Source organism: Gopherus evgoodei, chromosome 2, assembly GCF_007399415.2.
Source record: "Gopherus evgoodei ecotype Sinaloan lineage chromosome 2, rGopEvg1_v1.p, whole genome shotgun sequence".
Classification (NCBI taxonomy): Eukaryota; Metazoa; Chordata; order Testudines; family Testudinidae; genus Gopherus; species Gopherus evgoodei.
This window is the reverse complement of record NC_044323.1, coordinates 260,580,520-260,598,560: the sequence shown is the minus strand read 5'-3', so window position 1 is coordinate 260,598,560 and position 18,041 is coordinate 260,580,520. Positions and strand designations below refer to the sequence as shown.

At 43.9% G+C, this 18,041-nt stretch overlaps 1 protein-coding gene across 1 annotated transcript in view; it reads right to left on the bottom strand.

The window, feature by feature from the left end:
* Positions 1 to 16,949, bottom strand: part of BAALC (BAALC binder of MAP3K1 and KLF4) — a 40,132-nt gene extending 23,183 nt beyond the window's left edge. Inside the window, exon 1 of the mRNA XM_030549596.1 lies at positions 16,725 to 16,949. Within this exon, the coding sequence (XP_030405456.1) occupies positions 16,725 to 16,902 (178 nt within the window). The 5' untranslated portion in view covers positions 16,903 to 16,949. The remainder of the gene's footprint in view (positions 1 to 16,724) is intronic.
* Between the last annotated feature and the right edge of the window lie 1,092 nt (positions 16,950 to 18,041).

The window sequence follows — 18,041 nt, the reverse complement described above, 5'->3', positions numbered from 1 at the left end:
CAAATTGGAGGAGTGATAAATAATGAAGAGGACAGGTCACTAATAGTCATTTGGATGGCTTGGTAAACTGGGAGCAAGCAAACAATATGTATTTTAATACAGCTAAATGTAACATATACATCTAGGCATAAAGAATGTTGGCCATACCTACAGGGTAGAGGGCTCTATCCTGGGAAGCAGTGACTGAAAAAGACTTGGTGGTCTTGATGAATAATCAGCTGAACATAAGCTCCCAATGTGATGTTCTGAACAAAAGAGATACTGCAATCTTGAGATGCATAAACAGTTGTCATAAACAGATAGCTAAGGGTTAATGTCTCTTTCACCTGGAAAGGAGTAACCTGAAACACCTGACCAGAGGACCAATCAGGAAACAAGACTTTTTCAAATCTGGGTGGAGGGAAGTTCGTGTGTGAGTCCTTTGTTCTGGTCTTGTGTCTGTCCCTCTCGGCTATGGGAAGGATTTTTCTATCTCCTGCTTTCTAATCTTCTGTTTCCCAGTTGTAAGTACAGAAAGGACAGTGGTTTATATGTTTTTTTTTGTATTTACATGTGTGTAGTTGCTGGAGTGTTTTGAATTGTATTCTTTTTGAATAAGGCTGTTTATTCATATTTCTTTTAAGCAATTGACCCTGTATTTGTCACCTTAATACAGAGAGACCATTTTTATGTATTTTTCTTTCTTTTTACATAAAGCTTTCTTTTTAAGACCTGTTGGAGTTTTTCTTTAGTGGGGAACTCCAGGGAATTGAGCCTGTGCTCACCAGGGAATTGGTGGGAGGAAGAAGTCAGGGGGAAATCTGTGTGTGTTAGATTTACTAGCCTGACTTTGCATTCCCTCTGGGTGAAGGGGGGGTGGAAGAGAGATTAGATATCCCGGTGCTTGTGTTTTCCAGGACTGGAGACTGGGAGGGTGGAATCCCTCTGTTTAGATTCACGGAGCTTGCTTCTGTGTATCTCTCCAGGAACCCAGGGAGGGAACGCCTGGAAGGGAGAAGGGGGGGGGAATGGTTTATTCCCCTTTGTTGTAAGACTCAAGGAATTTGGGTCTTGGGGTCCCCAGGAAAAGTTGTTGGGGGGACCAGAGTGCCCCAAAACACTTTAATTTTTTGGGTGGTGGCAGCTTTACCAGGTCCAAGCTGGTAACTAAGCTTGGAGGTTTTCATGCTGGCCCCCATATTTTGGACGCTAAGATCCAAATCTGGGAAATATGTTATGACATGGTGTGCAGCGTTGTGGGAAAGATAGAATCCAGAAGCCAGTAGGAATATTATATTTTTCTTTTCTCTGCTAGGGGCTTTTAAGCAGAGAGAAACAGTTTGGTTTCAAAAGGAACCAGAGAGAATTTTTTTTTCTGCTCTCTCTGGCAGTTTTGGCTTGCATATTAAGCAAGGAACCATTAAGGAACTATTATGGGTCTTTTGTCACACAATAGCACTCCCATTAGGGGGCAATTACCAGCACAATACACATGCAAATAAAGTGGTTTTTCTGGTTTACTTTACATTGAAAAGATTAGCTAAAGGAAAAAAGGGGAAAAGGCACTGTTGCTAGGCAGACCCCAGCAGGCAACAGAGAACCTGCAGTTCAGAAGATAAACACCAGAGGGCACCCCAACACAAGAAAACAGGAACCATGCCTTCCAAGACAAAAATGGAGGCCGAAGAACAGATCAAAGAAGCAGAATACAGGCGACAACTGGAACAAAGAGAAAAAGGTGGAGCTGAAAGAGAGAAGAACAGATCAAACAGGCAGCCCATAAAAGAGAACAAGAAGCCAAAAATGCAGCCCGCCACAGAAAACTAGAAGAAGAAGAGGTGGCCCACCGCTGAGACATGGAAAAACAACAAAAAGAAAATGAAGAGAGGAAAAAACAGAGAAAACATGAACTGGAATTAGAAAAGGCTAAGCAACATGCTCCAGCCAATCCTAACACCCTTCGCCAATTATGGTTCCACATCCCAAAAAATTTCCCACCTACAAGGCAGGTGATGACACTGAGGCCTTCTTGGAAAATTTTGAAAGAGCCTGTCTTGGGTACAGCATCTCTGAAGACCAGTACATGGTAGAATTGAGACCACAGCTCAGTGGACCTTTAGCAGAGGTGGCGGTTGAAATGCCTAAGGAGCAAATGAACGACTACAAACTTTTTCAGACCAAGGCCAGATACAGAATGGGGATAACCCCAGATCATGCCCATCGGCATTTCAGAACCCAAAAGTGGAAACCAGATGTGTCATTTCCCAAACACGCCTACTACGTTGGGAAAAATTATGAGGCCTGGATATCAGGACACAATGTTAAATCCTTGGAAGAACTGCACGTCCTCATACAAATGGAGCAGTTCTTGGATGGTGTTCCTGAGGACATAACACGGTACATACAAGATGGAAAACCCAAAAATCTCACCAAGGCGGAGGAGATTGGAGCCAGATGGATGGAAGTAGTAGAAAGCAAGAAAGCTACTGTCAAGGGGAACGAATACCACAGGGGGCACACCGACCATAAACCCTACAACCGGGGACAGCCAAAGACCCCACATACAACCCAAGTAAAGCCACAGACGCCCTATTCTTCCACCTCACCAGTCTCCAGTAACTCACCTCGACCCAGTGACCAATCAGTTGGAAGATGCTTTAAGTGTAATGAACTGGGACATATCAAGGCCAACTGCCCAAAGACCACCAACCGAGTGCAGTTCATTACACCACCATCACACCAACGATCCCCAGGCCCAGATGCCTCTCAAATACCCTTGGAGCGAAGGGAAAATTTGAGAGTGGGCGGAAAGAAGGTTACTGCGTGGAGAGACATGGGGGCACAAGTGTCAGCTATCGACCAATCCTTCGTAGACCCCAAATTCATCAACTCAAAGGCCCAAGTGACAATTTACCCCTTCATGTCACAAACTGTAGACTTGCCTACCGCTGAACTGCCTGTCCAGTACAAAGACTGGTCAGGAATGTGGACTTTTGCAGTTTATGACAACTATCCCATCCCCATGCTACTAGGGGAAAACTTGGCCAACCAGGTGAAGCGGGCCAAGAGAGTGGGAATGGTTACATGCAGCCAAACCAGGCAAGCTTCCAAACCCATTCCTGTTCCTGAGCCATCCACAGGCGCCCCGTCTGTGTTATCAGAGACCCAGACAGAGGTAGTGGACCCAGATTCCATGCCAACCACTGAAACAGCCACAGCACCTCCAGTCCCAGGCCCGGAACTGGAACAGCAACCAGCACCAGCAATTGCAACCACATCTTCAAACTCAACGCCAGTGGGCACCAGCGAGCCAGAACTGGCAGAAGCAACAGACACCCATACCCAAAAGGCTCAGCCAGAGCCTGAAATACCCTCAGGTGCACCAGCGGAGAGTGGTTCACCAGCAACGGAAACAACCCCATCACCTACATCGCTTCCAGAGGGACTAAGCCCAAGTCCACAGTCTGAGGAAGAACTGGTGACCCCAGTCTCAAGGGAACAGTTCCAGACTGAGCAGGAAGCAGATGACAGCCTTCAGAAAGCTTGGGCGGCGGCACAGAGCACCCCACCGCCTCTCAGCTCTTCTAATTGATCCCGGTTTGTTATAGACCAAGGACTTTTATACAAGGTGATTCTTTCTGGTGGACACCGGGAAGAATGGCAGCCACAAAAACAGTTGGTGGTTCCAACTAAGTACCGGGGGAAGCTCTTAAGCTTAGCCCATGATCATCCCAGTGGCCATGCTGGGGTGAACAGAACCAAGGACCAGTTGGGGAAGTCCTTCCACTGGGAGGGGATGGGCAAGGATGTTGCCAAGTATGTCCGGTCTTGTGAGGTATGCCAAAGAGTGGGAAAACCCCAAGACCAGGTCAAGGCCCCTCTCCAGCCACTCCCCATAATTGAGGTCCCATTTCAGTGAGTAGCTGTGGATATTCTGGGTCCTTTCCCAAAAAAGACGTCCAGAGGAAAGCAGTACGTACTGACTTTCGTGGACTTTGCTACCAGATGGCCGGAAGCAGTAGCTCTAGGCAACACCAGGGCTAACACTGTGTGCCTGGCCCTAACAGACATTTTTGCCAGGGTAGGTTGGCCCTCCGATATCCTTACAGATTCAGGATCTAATTTCTTGGCAGGGACCATGAAAGAACTGTGGGAAACTCATGGGGTGAACCACTTGGTTGCCACCCCGTACCACCATCAAACCAATGGCCTGGTGGAAAGGCTTAATGGAACTTTGGGGGCCATGATACGTAAACTCGTCAACGAACACTCCAATAATTGGGACCTAGTGTTGCAGCAGTTGCTGTTTGCCTACAGGGCTGTACCACATCCCAGTTTAGGGTTTTCATCGTTTGAACTTGTGTATGGTCACGAGGTTAAGGGGCCATTACAGTTGGTGAAGCAGCAATGGGAGGGGTTTACGCCTTCTCCAGGAACTAACATTCTGGACTTTGTAAGCAACCTACAAAGCACCCTCTGACATTCTTTAGCCCTTGCTAAAGAAAACCTAAAGGATGCTCAGGAAGAGCAAAAGGCCTGGTATGACAAACATACCAGAGAACGTTCCTTCAAGGTAGGAGACCAGGTTATGGTCTTGAAGGCGCAACAGGCCCATAAGATGGAAGCATCATGGGAAGGGCCATTCACGGTCCAAGAGCGCCTGGGAACTGTGAACTACCTCATAGCATTTCCCAATTCCTCACTAAAGCCTAGAGTGTACCATGTTAATTCTCTCAAGCCTTTCTATTCCAGAGACTTACAGGTTTGTCAGATTACAGTCCAGGGAGATGATGCTGAGTGGCCTGACGGTGTCTACTACGACAGGAAAAAAGACGGTGGCGTGGAAGAGGTGAACCTCTCAACCACCCTGGAACGTCTGCAGCAGTGACAAATCAAGGAGCTGTGCACTAGCTTCGCCCCATTGTTCTCAGCCACCCCAGGATGGACTGAATGGGCATACCACTCCATTGACACAGGTAATGCTCACCCCATTAGAACTCCACCCTACCGGGTGTCTCCTCATGCCCAAGCTGCTATAGAACGGGAGATCCAGAACATGCTACAGATGGGTATAATCCGCTCATCTACCAGTGCATGGGCATCTCCAGTGGTTCTGGTACCCAAACCAGATGGGGAAATACGCTTTTGCATGGACTGCCGTAAGCTAAATGCGGTAACTCGTCCGGACAACTATTCAATGCCACGCACCGATGAGCTATTGAAGAAGTTGGGACGTGCCCAGTTCATCTCTACAATAGACTTAACCAAGGTGTATTGGCAAGTACCGCTAGATGAACCTGCCAAGGAAAGGTCAGCATTCGTCACCCATGCGGGGGTGTATGAATTTAATGTCCTTCCTTTCGGCCTTCGAAATGCACCCGCCACCTTCCAGAGGCTGGTAGATGGTCTACTAGCAGGACTGGGAGAATATGCAGTTGCCTACCTCGATGATGTGGCCATTTTTTCGGACTCCTGGCCCAAACACCTACTACACCTGGAAAAGGTCTTTGAGCGCCTAGGGCAGGCCGGACTAACTGTTAAGGCCAAAAAGTGTCAAATAGGCCAAAACAGAGTGACTTACCTGGGGCACCAGGTGGGTCGAGGAACCATAAACCCCCTACAGGCCAAGGTGGATACTATCCAAAAGTGGCCTGTCCCAAAGTTAAAGAAACAGGTTCAATCCTTCTTAGGCTTGGCCGGGTACTACAGGCGATTTGTACCACACTACAGCCAAATCGGTGCCCCACTGACCGACCTGACCAAAAAGACCCAGCCGAATGCAGTCAAGTGGACTGATGAGTGTCAAAAGGCCTTTACCCAACTTAAGGCAACGCTCATGTCTGACCCTGTGCTCAGGGCCCCGGATTTTGACAAGCCATTCCTAGTAACCACGGATGCATCTGAGCGTGGTATAGGAGCAGTGCTCATGCAGGAAGCAACGGATCACAACTTCCATCCTGTCGTGTTTCTCAGCAAGAAACTGTCTGAGAGGGAAAGTCACTGGTCAGTCAGTGAAAAGGAATGCTATGCCATTGTGTACGCCCTGGAAAAGCTACGCCCATATGTTTGGGGACGGCGGTTCCAGCTACAAACTGACCATGCTGCGCTAAAGTGGCTTCATACTCCCAAGGGGAACAACAAGAAACTTTTTCATTGGAGTTTAGCTCTCCAAGATTTTGATTTTGAAATTCAGCACATTTCAGGAGCTTCTAACAAAGTAGCTGATGCTCTCTCCCGTGACAGTTTCCCAGAATCCAGTAGTTTAAAAGTGTTCTTAAAATGTAAAAGTCTGTTAGTTATATACTTAGTGGTATATGTAAAGGTGCATGTGTTGTATTAATCTGTTTATTTTAAAGTTCTAGGAGGAAATCGCCGCCAGTGAGCTTTCCCACTGTCTGCAATTTGGGGGGCGTGTCATAAACAGATAGCTAAGGGTTAATGTCTCTTTCACCTGGAAAGGAGTAACCTGAAACACCTGACCAGAGGACCAATCAGGAAACAAGACTTTTTCAAATCTGGGTGGAGGGAAGTTCGTGTGTGAGTCCTTTGTTCTGGTCTTGTGTCTGTCCCTCTCGGCTATGGGAAGGATTTTTCTATCTCCTGCTTTCTAATCTTCTGTTTCCCAGTTGTAAGTACAGAAAGGACAGTGGTTTATATGTTTTTTTTTGTATTTACATGTGTTGCTGGAGTGTTTTGAATTGTATTCTTTTTGAATAAGGCTGTTTATTCATATTTCTTTTAAGCAATTGACCCTGTATTTGTCACCTTAATACAGAGAGACCATTTTTATGTATTTTTCTTTCTTTTTACATAAAGCTTTCTTTTTAAGACCTGTTGGAGTTTTTCTTTAGTGGGGAACTCCAGGGAATTGAGCCTATGCTCACCAGGGAATTGGTGGGAGGAAGAAGTCAGGGGGAAATCTGTGTGTGTTAGGTTTACTAGCCTGACTTTGCATTCCCTCTGGGTGAAGGGGGGGTGGAAGAGAGATTAGATATCCCGGTGCTTGTGTTTTCCAGGACTGGAGACTGGGAGGGTGGAATCCCTCTGTTTAGATTCACGGAGCTTGCTTCCGTGTATCTCTCCAGGAACCCAGGGAGGGAACACCTGGAAGGGAGAAGGGGGGGGAATGGTTTATTCCCCTTTGTTGTAAGACTCAAGGAATTTGGGTCTTGGGGTCCCCAGGGGAAGTTGTTGGGGGGACCAGAGTGCCCCAAAACACTCTAATTTTTTGGGTGGTGGTAGCTTTACCAGGTCCAAGCTGGTAACTAAGCTTGGAGGTTTTCATGCTAACACCCATATTTTGGACGCTAAGGTCCAAATCTGGGAAATATGTTATGACAACAGTGGAATCTTGAGTAGGATTAGAGAAGTTATTTTACCTCTAAACTTGACACTGGTGCAACCAGATCTGGAATACTGCATACCGGTAAATTGGAGAGGGTTCAGAGAAGAGCCACAAGAATGATTAATGGATTAGAAACATGCCTTACAATGACAGACTCAAAGAGTTCAATCTATTTAACAAAGAGAAGGTTAAAGGCTAGAAGTTGAAGCTAGACAAATTCAAACAGGAAACAAGGTACAGGTGTAACTTTTTAACAGTGAGGGTAATTAACCACTGGAACAATTTACAAGGGTCGTGGCGGATTCTCTATCACTGACTACTCTTAAATCAAGCCTGGATGTTTTTTCTGAAAGATCTGCTCTAGGAATTATTTTGGAGAAGCTCTATGTCCTGTGTTATACCGGAGGTCAGATTAGATGATCATTATGGTCGCTTCTGGCCTTGGAAGCTAAGAATAAACTAAACCAGTAGAAAAGCTTTTCAGAAAAATCAGCTTTACCAAGTAAATATTGCTTAAATACTGTCCCTACTCTTCAACCCAAACATTTCTGTTACTTCTCCTGATCTACAAATTTCCAGCTTCTAATATAGGTCATTAACATAATGCCATCTTAATTTCACAGAGGTGCTGGTGTCAGTCTGATTGCTGGAGGGATAAAACTGAGAGTGGCGTGAAAGATTGCTACACAATATCTGGAGAATGGGATGGATGTTTTCCATTTATGGCCCTGATCCAGCAAAACAATGAATCTATGAACTAGCCACGTGCTTAATATACTGCAAGACCAGAAGAAACCATTGTGATTGTCTAGTCTGACCTCTTGTACAGCACACACCATAGAACTTCTCCAAAATAATTCCTGGAACATATCTCTTTGGATATTTTTCTTTCTTGATTGAAAAACTGTCAGTGAACGAGAATCCCCACGACCCTCGCAGGTTTTTCCAAAGGTTGATTACCCTCACTGTTAAAAAGTCATGCTTATTTCCAGCCATTGGATTGTGTTATACCTTTCTATGCTAGACTGAACAGCCCATTATTAAATATTGGTTTCCCATGTAGATAGTTATAGACTGGAATCAAGTCACCCCTTAACTGTCTTTTTGTTAAGTTAAACAGACTGAGCTCTTTGAGTCCTTAACCTCCAACTGCCAAAAGCTGGGACTGGATGACAGAGTATGGATCACTCAAAATTGTCCTGTTCTGTTCATTGCCTCTGAAGCATCTGGCATTGGCAACTGTCACCAGACAGGATACTTTGCTAGATGGAGAATTAGTCTGACCCAGTATAGCCATTCTTATTTTCTTAGTCTATCCTTTAATCATTCTCGTGGCTATTCAACGAACTGTCTCCAATTTATCAACATCATTCTTGAATTGCAGGCACCAGAACTGGACACAGTATTCCAGCTCTGGTTGCACCAGTGCCAAATATAGAGATAAAATAACTTCTTTAATCCTACTCAAGATTCCCCTGATTATGTGTTCCAGAATTGTATTAGCTCTTTTGGTCAGAGCATCATAGCGGGAGCTCATGTTCAGATGATTATCCATCACGGCCCCCAAATCTTCTTCAGTCACTTCTTCCCAGGATAGAGTCCTATCCTATAAGTATGGCCTACAATATTGTTCTGAGATGTATAGATTTTCATTTAGTTGTACGAAAATACATATTGTTTGCTTGTGCTCAGCTTCCAAGTTATCCTGATTATTCTGAATAAGTGACCTCCTCCCAAATTTTTGTGTCATCTGCAAACTTTATCAGTGATCATTTTATGTTTTCTTCTGGGTCATTGATAAAAATATTACATAGCATAAGGCCAAGAACTGATCCCTCCAGAACCCCAATGGAAACACACCTTCTCAATGACTATTCCCCATTCACAGTTACATTTTGAGATCTATCAGTTTTTAATCCATTTAATGTGTGCCATGTTACTTTTATATCATTCTAATTTTTTAATCAGAATGTCACGCGGAACCAAGTCAAACATGTTACAGAAATCTAAGTACATTACAGCAACACTATTACCCTTATCAACCAATCTTGTAGTCTCATCAAAAAAAGACATTATGTTAGTTTGACAGGATTGATTACCATAAATCCATGTTGATTTGTTTTAATTACATTAATCCCCTTTAATTCCTTATTAATATATTCCCATTCTATTATCACTCTATTATGCCCAGGATTGATATCAGATAATTACCTATAATTACCTGGGTTATCCCATTTACTTCCCCAGTGCTCCATGACTTATTGAAAATTAACCTTATCAATCAAGTTAGCTCCTCAGCCAGCTCTTTCAAAACTCTTGAGATGCAAGTTATGTAGACCTGCTGATTTTAAAATATCTAACTTTAGTAGCTTCTGCTTAACATTCTCTAGAGATACTGGTGGAATGGTAAGAGTGTTATCATCATATGATGAGACTACATCATCTGTTTTTCCCCAAATAGAGAATATAAATATTTATTGACTATTTCTGCCTTTTCTGCATTATTATTGATAATTCTACCATTATAATTCTGCTAATGGACCAATACCATTGTCAGAATTCTGTTTGTTCCTCATATATTTTAAAAACTTTAAAAAATTGTCCTTACCTCTGCTAGCCATAAATTTCTCCTTTTGTCCCATTGTTTCCCTTATCATTTTCTACAATGCCTAACTTCTGATTTATATTCCTTACTATCAACTTTCCCTTTCTTCCATTTATTATATAGCTACCTTCATTTCCCTCTAAACTAGGTCGTTGATTTTTTTAAACTAGCATGGCCTTCTTCCTTAATTGTGGCTCTTCGGGCATCTAGTAGGATGTTTTTAAGTGATTCCCAAATTATCTTTCATATTTTTTCTATTTAAATTCTTCCAAAATTATGATTTGGACCATAATTGTTTTCAGTTTTGTGAAATTGGCCCTATTAAAGCACTGTGTAGGGGGGTGGGTATGGGGAGGGAGAGAGGGCTACATTACATTACTAGTCTGAACTTTATTCTGTTTGCACATTATAAATGTAATCAAGTCATGATCATTTGTATCTAAGCTACCATTAACTTTTACTTCTGTGATCAGTTCCTCTTTATCTGCTAGGACAATGTCTAATTTAAATATAAATGTAAATATAAGTAAGGCTACAAAATGGAAACCTTAACTGGATTCCAAGTTGAATGCTATCTATATCTATCTATATCTATATATTTGAATGAAGAATGCAAATATTCAATGTAGTGCAAATTCCAGTGGGTTTGCTCCCATCATTTATTGCACACTATATCCAGTTACCTATTCTTTTCATCTACTGCCATTTAAGGTTATTTATAATTCCCTGATTCATGGGCTGAATTAAAGATGTGGTTTGTTTTTGGCAGGAAAATTGAGGGAGAAAGGTGGTTATGCTGTGCATCAGTGTTATTTCTTTTTGGTCCCTGCAGTACTTCCCATCAATCTTTGGTGGACAGTCTGTGAAAAATTGAATTTGCTATCATTGAACTAAGAGGTACATATGTGAATGACATATTCGGATTAATTCCTCTGAAGCAGCAGGGTCTTACACTCTTTCAGATTGCTTTTGGCTTGCTATTACATTTAATACTGTGTTTGTACTTACAGTACTGGCAGCACAGAGGTTTCTTTATATGTTCTTCCGTGGGTGCTGAATATTCTGCAAGCTCTGGTGCCATTCAAAGCCTATCTGGAGAACATCCCCATCAAATCATAATTTTAAGGAACTGATTTGCAAAGGGGTCTCAACCCACAAACTATTCCAACTCATCCTTTTATGCATGCACAAACATCTGTACTAACCCACTGTACAAATAAAATGTATGTAGGTTTTGCATATTACCTGCATGCATAGATATTAATGCTTGAAAAGTGTGTCTACTCAACTGTGCGTACACATAAAGTGGCCACTTTCTGAAAACTAGACATCATTTTCCTAGCATTTCTTCTTCCTCCTCCCTTTTACTCTCTTCTTCATTGCTGAGAACTGGGCCTGTTCAATACAATATATCCCCAGCAGAAGTTATGGGTAATGGAAGTTGAAAGAGCATGTAGAATAAAATCCATTGACAATAAAAAATGGACCACATTATCTAGTAATTTAATAGAACAGTAATGTTTATACTAAAGTTCTGGAACACATCTACACTCAGTAAAGATGTCCTAATTATCTACTGGTCACTACAACACTTGACTGTAATAAAATCACCACTTCGTATTAAGCGATTAAACATCAGAGTAATTATTATGACATATTCCTTATATATTCCAGAGCTTAAATGAACATAAGAGGTGGGGGGAGGAAAAGACAGGTATAAGAACATAGAGCGGGGTATTGATATGCCTTTATTATGCATTACCGAACCTGGACACTGCATTAATGAGCTCTCTAGCAGAAACTGTTTATTGTAAAGTATATTAAAAGATATAATGATTTAATAAAGCATCTTTCTTTTTCACAAGATGAGAATTTCATTTGCAACCGCAACCTGATTGTTGTTTCCTCACTTACGTTAAACTTCTAATTTCATGTTTACCTGGTGAATGGAACAGCAGACAATTGCAGCTGTGGTTATAACCAATACTGCTCTGTTGTTATGGCAACTAGTGTTCAAACAGCCCTGGTTTTCTACAGCTCCTTTCAGTTTCTCCTACTGTAAAGCAACACACAAGGGAAGGGCAACTTTCAGAAACTTCCATAAAAAATTTGGCCAGTGCTTTGAACCCCTTTTTATTTCAAGTATGCTGAATCTTAAGCAGGAATCCTCAGCCTAATTGCCAAGGTGATATCTATCAGCCTTTCCTGGTGCTGTGAGTGATCACACATTTGTAGAACAACTATATCATTCTCCAGTTAGTATTTTACATAAGTAAATGTAATAGAACAATTTTTTTCATAAATACACACAAATGCATCTAAATAGAGACAATTATGCCAAATATCAGTCTGATATTGTTGGTTAGCTGATCTTAATTTATTAATTTTTTGGTGTCACTGTTGAGTTTTCTCTCCCATTATTCTGGTGGAATTTCCCTAACATGTTCATGAAGGGCCCAATCCTGATCCTGTTTAAATGAATGGACATTTTGGCCAATGATGTCAGAAGAAGGATTCGGCCCATGATATATACATTTTTCTGCTAATAAGTCTATTTTTGCTAATGTCATGAAAATGTTTTCCTCTACAGCAGAGGTCCTCAAACTGTGGTCTGTGGACCACCAGTGGTCCATGAGCTCCTTTCAGGTGGTCTGCAGATAGTTCCCTCTAAGGTGCGCGTGTGTGCAGCCACACACGAGAGAATGAAGGGCCACCCACTTGATTAGTGGAGCTGCGCAGGCATGGCTTCACTAATCAGGTGCCTAGACCCTGGAGAAGATGCACATGTAAGGTGAGGTGGTGGTCTTGGGGGGAATAGGAGGTAGGTGGGATGGAGCAGTGGGGTGAGAAGAGGGGCTGGAGGGAATTTGGGATGTGCAGGGCTGCAGCGGCCAGAGTAAAAGGCGACTTTCCCCAGCTCCAGGACTGCAGCTGCCAGGGAAAGATGGCCCTCCTTCCCAGCCCCAGCTCTGGGGCTTCTGTGGTGGGGAAGAGACCCCCGCTCCTTCCCAGCCCCAGCTTAGGAGCTGCTGCAGTGAGGGAGAGAGGGAGAGACCCCCACACTTCTTCCCAGCCCCAGCTTGGAGGCTGCCACGGAGGAGGAGAGAGGGTACATCCATCGCATTAGAAAGGTAAGACTACTGGTATTAATGAGTTGTGTGTTTTAATTGGTAGAACAAAAAAACATTAATTAAGGGGTTTTTTATATAGTGCTTTTATCCAAACACTTTACAATAGTTAGCTAACAGTACAAACAACATTTGGAAAGATCATTATGTGGTCCACTGAGACCCTCAGCAATTTTCAAGTGGCCCATGAAAAAGAAGTTTGAGAACCACTGTATGTCAGGCTGATTTGCATAAAATATACTGTGGATAATGTTCTTTGATATGTTACAACTGTAAAGTATACAAAAACTAATACCGAAAGGTTTATTTGTTTTTTCAAGTCAAACAACAAAATTACTCAAGTAATTACAAATAAGTCTTACTTGTATCAATGAACTAGTGTTTGATTGAGGTACAGAATAAGAGTTCTAAGTCAATCAATATGCAGCTTTTCAGCTCTGCCACAATAGATGTGCTCTTCTTGGCTACACTCACACTTTACAGCGCTGCAACTGGGGTGTGAAAAAACACCCCCCTGAGCGCTGCAAGATACAGCGCTGTAAAGCGTCAGTGTAATCAGGGCAGCAGCGCTGGGAGCGTGGCTCCCAGCGCTGCACGCTACACCCGTAAGGGATGTGGTTTACATGCAGCGCTGGGAGAGCTCTCTCCCAGCGCTGCCGCTCTGACTACACTCACACTTGCTTTGAAATTCCAGATGTAGCCATACCCTTGTCACAGTCATTTTCTGGAATAAGCAAAAACTGAGTTTAACATGGCTGCTGGTTTAGGAGTGGGAATAGAATGACTTAAAAGAAGCTACCTCTGAGCAATAATACTGAGTTTGGTTTCAGTTGTAATTTAGTTAATGGACCCCTTAATGGTTTTTGATGGGAGGTTGTGTTTTGCAGTTAATAGACTGTTTACATGTACACTAGATGTTTATCACAGTTTTTGCAGCAAGTTATTCATAAATATGAACTGAGACATTACAGTTTTGGTGTTTATTTGAAAATTATTTATCCTGTGGTTTTCTTGTGAGGGATTAGCCTATTGGTGACTGAGTCTGATCCTGTAAACCCTTACTCGTGCAGTTCCACTGAAGTCAATCAGGCAACTAAAGTGAGAAGAACCAAATGTAAGGAGTTGCATGATGAAGCCCTATGTGTTTCTATGGAAAAATAGTACTATTATTATTCCCAACTATAGCCCGAGCATTGGCGGAGGCTTGGGAAACAAAGAATCTATGACAAGTTCTTAGCTTACAATGAAATGGAGGCTCTTATCAGTGTTCTGCTAGAAAATCTCATTTCTCACTACTGGAAACCACTCAACCTAAGTTTAGACAAGTTTGTCTTTTAAAAGGTTTCTTTCAATTTCATCACCTGCAATGCTTAATAATGTTACCTGTATTTTTATCTCTGTCTCCCTCTTCAATATGAAAGGCTGTTTGGTGCTATCAAAGGCTCAGCTTTGGATTTCCATGAATTGCTACTGAGTATATTTTACCACTGTTATGATCCTGGTCAGAGCACAGAGGATCTGTTCTTCTACAGTTTTCAATATTTCATTTATTGGTTTATAACAATTAATATTGTTCTGTATTTACTCTTGTGAGAAAAAAAGACATACAGTAATGACTTGTGATTTCATTTAATAAAAAGTTATGCCAAAATGTTATGAAATATCATAGGTTTGTCTACACACACATTTATCTATAGTGCAAGTACATAAATAGAGTTAAATATACTGTCAGAAGGATGTACTAGCATTCTGAAAATATTTTTGACAGATATTAATGCCAAAGAAGGAGGTAGATTATTTATTGTGGTACATGTGAGTATTACTAGGAATGACAGGATAACCAAGAAAGGGAAAATCCAGGTTTGAATAGTAGGAAAAATTCCTGACAGTGAGATATAGCTAAGAAATAGCCTCCCAATAGAATTAAGTTAATTCTTATTATTATTGCAGTGTTTGTTCTGCGATAATACCTAAAATGTAGTAGGAGCAACCCTGTCTCATATTGGCACATCACCCCAAGAACTTATCATATCGAAGGAGGTGGTGGTAGTTCCATCAGCTGGAGCATTTAAAACTTGAGGACAAAACACAAAAATACATATATTAGAGAGACAAGATGGGTGAAGTAATAGCTGACCTGAAGAAGAGCTCCATGTAGCTCCCAAGCCTGTCTCTCCCACCAACAGAAGTCGGTCCAATAAGAGGTATTACCTCACCTATCTTGTCTCTCTAATATCCTGGGGCCAACACAGCTCCAACAATACACAAAAATGTGTTGTAAGAACAATCCCAGACTGCCAGAAAAACAGAAGAATAACTTAAGTGTTTTCTCTCTCTTGTCTCTATGATCCCATAGCCAGATTGAAATGCCCTGAGAATCTAATTTATCTAACACTTGCATATTGAATCTCACCTCCCCTTTCTCTCTCATCCTGTCTTTCCCCATTGTAAATTCTTAGATCCACTGCTGGTTAACAATGTGACAGATGTTAAAAAAATAGAAAGTCAAAATTGCAGGTCAATTGCCTTATTTCACACTGTTAGGTCAATTTCATTTTCTGCAACCTCATGGTCCATTGAATTTTATTTTCAGAGGGTTTTAAGGAAGGGAGGATTGGCTGATTTGTGCCACTTTTAAAATATACTCCTCAATGCCTTGTTTTGCATGGTCATTTATTCTGCACCAAGAGACCATACAGCCACATTCTCTTCCAGTGGGATTATCACAAAACTAATGCCATTTATATGTTCTCTCTCAAAAAATTAAGCATCATTATCAAAGTGTGGTAGGTAGAGAACAATCTTTTTCTAATAAAAGCGCAGGAATGTGAAAGTTCCTCCTTTTCCATGTCCACTGGAAACTACAAGAAACTATGAGGCAGTAAAGGGTTTTTTTTGATACACGGTGCAGTGCTGCTGTACAATTCCGAAGTTTTTAAAGTGCAGACTTAGATGCCTGCATTTCCTAATAGGCGTAAAAAAGCATCTTTTCCCAAGGGGAAAAAGAGAAATAGACTACATATAATACCGCTTTGGTGCTAGTTGCAAACCCGTGTCCATGCATTTGATTAAACTCTTAACAGAACAATAAAGAGATTCAGACAGGCCGTTTGTCCGTCCATCCTGGGGAGGGTGGATTCAAATATCTTGTGTTTCACATAAGTGAGGACATTTTCTATGTGCCAGATGTTAGGCTTCAGCGGGAATTTCCAATAACTGGGGCTAGCTTAATTGGGGCAGTACCGTGGTATACTCGTGCGAGACAGAAACGGCCCATACTTCACAGATCGCTAGGAGGAAGCCTTAACAAGCGATCTCCCCGACCCCTCGCTTTTGTCTTATCGCGATGTACAGATGCTGTTCGCCGGCCAGGTTCGCAGCAGATCAGCCGGAGCCGCTGGTTTAAAGCCGCTTGTCCTGCCGACCCAGGGTCTGCGGCTCACAACACGGGGCTCCCCCGGGGCAGATGCTAGGAGCTGTGCCCGCTCCCAGGCTCCGGAGGGAAGGGGGGACGATGGCTGGCCAGCCAACCCGCCCCAGCTCAGAGCCGGCGGGGTACCCCAGCTCGCCCCGGGGACCGAGCCGGAGGGAGGGAGGCGGGGCAGGAGATGAGGGGCTTTGGCTGCGGCCCCGGGGACCCTCCCCCCAAGCCCAGCCCAGCACTCACCCGGGTGCGGCGCGCCCTGGTCCCGCACTCCGGCCTCGGCGCGGGTGCTCTCGTGGCCGCAGGCCGGCGGCGGGGGCTCTGTGTCGGTGTTCGTCAGCCAGGTGGACTCGGTCTCGCGGGTCCAGCTCTCGTAGTAGCGCGGCTCGATGGCATCGGCTCGGCTCCCCCCGCAGCCCATCCTGCCGGCACCGGGACTGCTCGGCTGCAGCCCAGCTCCCCGGGCGCGGCCAGCACCAAGTCCCACCTCCGCCAGCCAGCGAGGGGGCCGAGACCCGGCGGGGCGCCGCTCCCGTCCTCCCGCTGCGCTATCTGCCAGGCAGCCACCCCTCCCTTCCTCTCCCCCCCCTCCTGCTGCTCGGCCTTACGGTCTCCCGCCTCCCCCGCCCGCCAGCCCCGCTGCTCCGTCTGCGCCTCCTCTCTCCTCGGGATTTCCTGGCGGGAGACTGGCTCCGCGCAGCCCCGGCACACGCGGCAGTGCCTGCGGCCGGGGACGCCTCTGGAAGAGGCTCCTCAGCGACTTGTCTGATCTCCGCAACTCCTCAGCCTCCAGCCCATGAAGAGGCGGGGATGGGAGAAAGCAGCAGCCCAGAGATGCTGGTTTCCTACATTAACGGGTGATGCAGTGTTAGTATTTGGGACTGGCCAAAACAATCCTTGGGCGCCCGGGCGCCCCATTTCATAAACCCACCCTTCCTTTTCCTAGCATCGAGGGCCACAGCGACTGGCTCCCGATTGCTGCATTAACTCTGTTGCTGCTGTTAAAGAGGCAACGTTTGTAATTCAGTCCACAGTAATCAGCCCTTTAATACCAGCCACCACTCCACAGCTCCTTCGTGCCCTGGAATGAGCACTTCAACCCCCTTCTCTCAGAGCAACAGAGAACAAGTCACTACATTCATGAGGAAGGGTCATTAAGGCTTTCACTGACAGAGGCCAGCAATCATATCTGCCATAGTGAATAGTGACAGAGGAGGGAACCGCTGAAATTAATATGGTTCTGACTCATTATTATTTGATGTTTATATTACCACAGCTCTCAGAGGCCCCCTTGTGTGAGGAGCTGCAGGAGAGAAAGGCGTTTCCCCAGATAATTTATCTCTTGTATAATCATTCATCAGTACAGGGCTGCAAGCCAGGTATCGGATACTCATATTTAAAGATCATCTTTCCTCCTAAAGTCCTTTATAAAAGGGAATACAAATTATTCACAGGGATCACTTCATCCTGCATACTGAAATGCAGAGGCAGCACACAGCAAAACTACACAATTGTAGGCAAGAGAATACATCCAATAAGAACTGTGGGGAAATTTCGGTC